Below are 5,973 nucleotides of genomic sequence, written 5' to 3' on the forward strand. Positions count from 1 at the left end.
AAAAAAAAAAAAAAAAAAGTCTGTTTGATTTTTTTAAAATTGTTATTCATATTATATTTGCAAGTCTTAACCAAAATTTTAGCAACCATGGATTCTATGGCTATCAGATACCTAAAAGAAGTTACTAAAAGAAAAAGAAGCAGCATATGATCATCCCTTTCGTCCAAAGCTTTCATATAGGAAATCTTTTGTTTCCTAGAACCAGCTAAAATGGCACCTTCTGAGTTATGTGGACAGCAAGATTGAGTCTTCCCACCCCCCCAACCCCATCCAGGCACAACACCTGAGGGTCTTCACAATATGCCCCAGCCATCTTTCCAGGTTCACCTTCCACCATTCAACAATAACATTCAGCAAGCATCTGCTGAGTGCCTATTAGGTGCCAGGCACCTGGGATGCAACAGCAAGTAATTAGTTTTCAGGGTGTGGGGGGAGCTGGCACAGAGAAAGCCTAGTAAGAAAACTGTGATGCTATGAAAATTCAGTAATAAATATAGAGTGCTTGCCTTAGGAGCACTTAGCTCAGGTTTGGAGGATCTGGGAAGGCTTTTTGGACGAAGTGAGATCTAACTTGGCTAAGAACTAACCAAGAAAGGAGCAAAGAGGAAAAACAGCGCATGATGAAAGAGTGATATGTGCACAAGTCCAGAAGTGAAAATGAACAAGGTGCATTCCCAGAGGGCAGGAACTCAGAGAGCAAAGGGCCAGTGGCAAGAGATGAACCCGAAGAGGCAAGCAGAGGCCTGACCACAGAGGGCATCGAATGCCCTGTGAAAGAGTTGCCTGCAGCCTAAATCTAAGGCAGTGGGTGTGAGGATGGCGAGCCCAGCCCATTCTATCTACCTAGACTCCAGCAGGATTAAGCAGCTTCCCATTCCCAAGCACAACATGGACTTCTAGGATGTACTGCCTTTGCACAAGCTGTCCCTTCTCCTTGAATGATTTCCTTGTCCCTGTCCCTGACTTCTTTTTCCCTCCTAGGAAATCCCACAGGGCTTATTTAAGGGACCTCTCAAAGGTCTCTTCTCTTCTAAACCTTTCACAACCCCAAGACTGAATTAATTAATCATTCCCTGCCTCGTGCACATGCTCCTTGTAATAGAAACTTTAGGGAATGGGGCAGTGGGGGGGTGGGCAGTGTCTGCTCAAATTAATATCTGTCTTCTTTCAGAATTACCCCCTTTGGCAGCAACCTGACAGCCACATCTGAGCAGTGAGACCATGTGCCTTGGGCATAGCAGACTCAGTCAGGGGAGGACATCAGACCAGATCTTGCCTCTCACTTAGAACCCGGGGATGAGAGATGCTAGTAGGCCTCTTGTTAGGTGCTTTACCTAAGAGAACACTGAAACTTGGGCAACCCCAGCCGTTGTACAGAAGAGAAAAAGCTGAACAGAAAAATGAACCGCTGCCACACTCCTTCACACCATTCCAGTGTCTTGTCCTAGTCACTCATGATCTGTGACCAAATGCCTTTATAGTAAGTGATCTGATGGACCCCTGCATGTGAGCTAGATGGAATGAGTTTTGGACAATGCTGTCAAATCATCCATGAAAAAGACACTTTCTACAGCTCGAATGCCTTTCCATAGCAATTATTCATTTCTGTATTAAAGTCAAAGTCGATGCTTATGTGGCATGGGCGTCATCACTCTCCCAGCCCAATCCCACTGCAGACATGACTAAGCAATCGCAGTATTCTCTGTCTGGGCCTCACAGGCCAGCACCGTGGTGCCCCAGGTAGACCCAAAGGAGTTGGCACAAAAAACGAAAAGTATCGACCATCAGCGTTCTAGACTGCAATCTACTGGAAGACAGGTACTGTGCCCCTTAATCACATCAATCCCTGTGCCTAACACAAGGTCGGAATGGAATAAACCCAGGCTTGGAGGATAAATGAAGACTATTACCTTCCAGCCTGACTGCTAACTCCTGCCTCTTTCTTCACCTATGTTAGCTCAATGGAAGTTTAGAAAGCATTCATTCTTTCCCAACTTAGAAAAAAAGTAAATTTAAATTAGTAATGAAACAGCTGAAATAGAACAGTGCTTCTCAGCTTCACACACATTTATAATCCAGCTCTGCTCATCTGTAACTTGTTTTCTATCCCTGGGGACATGGTCACATTTTAAAGTTACATCGATTTGGAACAATGATTTCTAAAATCTCAACAGAATCAGAGCACCGTGTTCTATCTTCTGACTTAATTTTACATCTTCATGAAGTGTGTAATCTACTAACTTCTTTGTAGATTATTTTGCCAGTTTATCCATAATTTTTCATAAATTTATATGCAATCTGTAAAAAATATCTAACTACAACATGACAGCCCATAAACTTCAGAAATTACAAATCCTGCAAACTTCAGGAACTGTAAATCACAGGAAGCCTTTAAATTCCAGGGGACTGTGTCTGTCACAGTAAAGTTTCAAAGCTGTTCCTCTCCCCACTTAATGTCTTTATCATACACCTGCCCCCAAAAGACAGAGGTTCCATTTTGTCCAACTGTAGCAAAAAGCTTTTCTGAATACCTTGATAGGCTATGATCAGTCAACCAACAAAAAAGAGCATCTTAAAAATCAATAACATACCAACTCCATTAACTGTTTGAGCTGACCTATCTCTTCTGGTAATGATCCAAGTTTGTTGTTACTTGCGATTAAGACTTTGAGAGGCAGACCACACAGGCAGGCAGGCAGGGCGGACAGCTGATTTCGACTGCAAAGACAATACAACAAGAACACATGTAAACAGAAAGGCCACTTCATACTGTCTGTGAACCTGTTTTTAACAAGAAAGGAAAAAGGAGTGATCTGAAAGGACATTTTACAAATACAAAAAGTCCAATACATTTTCCATATATGTGATAACTCAAATGACAAGTATGTAGGAAAACAAAAGTAAAAAAAAAAAAAACTGGTCATTAGAGAAATGCAAATCAAAACCACATTGAGATACCATCTCACGCCAGTTAGAATGGCGATTATTAAAACAATCAGGAGACAACAGATGCTGGAAAAGAGGTGGAGAAATAGGAATGCTTTTACACTGTTGGTGGGAGTGTAAATTAGTTCAACCACTGTGGAAGACAGTGTGGCAGTTCCTCAAGGATCTACAACTAGAAATACCATTTGACCCAGCAATCCCATTATTGGGTATATACCCAAAGGATTATAAATCACTCTACTATAAAGATACATGCAAACGCATGTTTATCGCGGCACTGACAATAGCAAAGACTTGGAACCAACCCAAATGCCCATCAATGATAGACTGAATAAAGAAAATGTGGCACAGATACACCATGGAATATTATGCAGCCATAAAAAAGGATGAGTTCATGTCCTTTGCAGGGACATGGATGAAGCTGGAAACCATCATTCTCAGCAAACTGACACAAGAACAGAAAACCAAACATTGCATGTTCTCACTCATAAGCGGGAATTGAACAATGAGAACACACAGACACAGGGAGGGGAACATAACAAGGGCCTGTCAGGGGTTCGGGGGAAAGGGGAGGGATAGCTGGGGTGGGGGGATTGGAGAGGGATAGCATTAGAAGAAATACTAATGTAGATGATGGAGGGATGGATGCAGTCAACCACCATGTCACATGTATACTTATGTAACAAACCTGCACGTTCTGCACATGTACCCCAGAGCTTAAAGTATAATAGAAAGGAAGGAAGGAAGAAGGAAGGAAGGGAGGGAGGGTGGGAGGGAGGGAAGGTAGGAAGGAAGGAAGTGGCAGTTCTGAAAGAGACAGCTTTATTCAACACAAGGAATGCCATCAAAGTCTCCCTGCTCCCCAATGCCACTTAGAAGCTGAGCCCTCTGCCAGCCAGGAGGCAGATGGAGAACACATCCTGCACAACCAATAGCAACGGGAAGCTGATGCCAACTGTTCTCTCCTGACAATGTGTGCAGGAAACTCAGCTGGACCAAAGCAAGCGGCACCACGCAGGCCTCATTTCATCATTTCAGTAGTGATGGGGAAGATCATTTTGCTGCAACTCACAAAACTACCGGGCTCATTTCCAACGTTTTGACTCAGCTTCCTTTTGTTAAAACAAGAGTTGCTATAGTTAGTCTGTTTTGGTATCTCCAAGAGAGCTAATTAAAATAAAAAGAAAGGAAAGTTGGTCTTCTGGCAAAGTGGAACTGCAGCCCAGAGGGGTTCAGCTCCATGGAGTAGCCAAAAAAGTCCACGTTGATGTCTCACCTCTGCTCTACAAGAAGAGCTTCTCTCCACAGAAGTTTCTGAACTTTCCATCATTAGTGCTTAGTTTTCAAGGAGATGGAAAATATTGGATAAATAAAATCTATGAATCATCCTTATTTATCTGTCAGCCATTTATTTCAATCTCCTCCCCCACAAAAAGCCCCTTTTTCCTGTTACCAAATGAAAAGACAGATGGTTTTCAGTTTCCCTTTCTTTCTCTGCCCTTCTGGTGCTGAAGACAACGACCACAGCGTGAAACGTCTAAAAATCTGTGTGTCATTTAGTGCAACTATTTAATAAAACTGCTGTGTGTTTGTGCACACATGCATAAAGTTTCAGAGGTTGTGTTCCTGCATGAGTGTATTTATAGACACGCGTGTGTCTGTATATGTGAGAGGGAGAGACAGAGAGAATGGAAACAGACCCAGACACTATCAGTCCTCATTCTGGGGTACAGGTAGTATACTTTGCTGCATTTTCCAAACTTCTTACAAGGGCTTTTATCATCAGGAAAGAAAAGTCATTATAAAATGATAAATGTGAACTGGATGCGTGTTACATGAGTGCTCCTATTTGTGAAAATTCTTTGAGATGTACACTTACGATCTGTGCACTTTTCTGAATGTATGTCATTCTTCAGTTAGAAGTTTGACTCTCCCCCATATGAGGGGGCAGGAATCAGGTTAACTGAAGGGCATCTCTACCTGATGGGGTCAAAAAAAAGCAGATGCTGTGCTGTGGAAAGAACGTTTCTAATCTGGGCACCACCCTGTCAACACCCTGATGTCTCTCCTGCTCTAGACATTCAATCACAAATATAACTACATTTTAGCAAGAAAAGATACAGTCATATCTTCTCTCCACAGCCCAGATCCATGAAAAAAGCTATTTCCAGAAAGAGGCAGAAGACTTTTCTCTAAGAGGGTCCAGCAGGAAGAGGGAGGGAGGAAACTGGGAGCCCTCCTGGTAGTTCCTGGCATGCAGAGGACCAGCCAGCTCTTCACTTTCCCTGGTTAGCAGGACTGGACCAAGAGAATAAGGGCAATGGGCCCGCACTGGCGCTCTCTCCCAGTCTCTGGGGAGGAGGTGGGGGTGGAAAGGAGGAGCTACAGCCAGCAGCCAGTCTTTCTGCCTCTCATATCTCTTCTAACACCCTCTCTCACCAGCAGGGGCTCAGTGGGACTCTTTTGGCTAGCGGAGGGGGTCTTCCTGTTACCCTGCTGAGAGGGCTTTTTTCAAGCTCCAAAAGAGGCTCCTCTGGAAAAGAGTACTCAATTTATTAAAAGGTGGCAAGCAAATAATTTGAAATGTAATTTGTGGTTATATTTGTTAATATGCAATTTTATTAAGTTGAGGATTGGCAACTCAAAATGTAAGTAAGGCAAGTCTATTAATTTGGAGCCATACGTAAACCTCCTTTTGAAGAGGAGTAATGAGAACGAAGATTAGTATTTTCAAGAAATTTCTATATTCCTATTTTTGGCAAAGTTAACAATTACAGGTTCAGATCTTTCCTATGTTTCTTTGCTTGAAAACCCATAGTTATACTCTGAGTTATCCGTCTCACTAGTTGGTGCAGGCATCTAACCAGATTAGCAGATATGGAATTGGGAGACTCATGTATCATACTACTTTAAGAAACACAAAGAAGGCCGGGCGCAGTGGCTCACACCTGTAATTCCAGCACTTTGGGAGGCCGAGGTCGGTGGATCACTTGAAGTCAGGAGTTCGAGACCAGCCTGGCCAACATG

At 43.0% G+C, this 5,973-nt stretch overlaps 1 protein-coding gene across 8 annotated transcripts in view; it reads right to left on the reverse strand.

Annotated features, from left to right (window-relative positions):
* The window catches only part of LRCH1 (leucine rich repeats and calponin homology domain containing 1), a 210,455-nt gene that overhangs the window by 83,382 nt on the left and 121,100 nt on the right, over positions 1–5,973 (reverse strand). For all 8 annotated transcript variants that reach the window (XM_017535976.2, XM_017535980.2, XM_017535981.2 and 5 more), the window contains exon 3: positions 2,592–2,718. In XM_017535976.2, coding sequence (XP_017391465.1) covers positions 2,592–2,718 — 127 coding nt within the window. The remainder of the gene's footprint in view (positions 1–2,591; positions 2,719–5,973) is intronic.

The sequence above is a fragment of the Cebus imitator genome, unplaced genomic scaffold (genome assembly GCF_001604975.1).
Source record: "Cebus imitator isolate Cc_AM_T3 unplaced genomic scaffold, Cebus_imitator-1.0 Scaffold94, whole genome shotgun sequence".
Lineage (NCBI taxonomy): Eukaryota > Metazoa > Chordata > Mammalia > Primates > Cebidae > Cebus > Cebus imitator.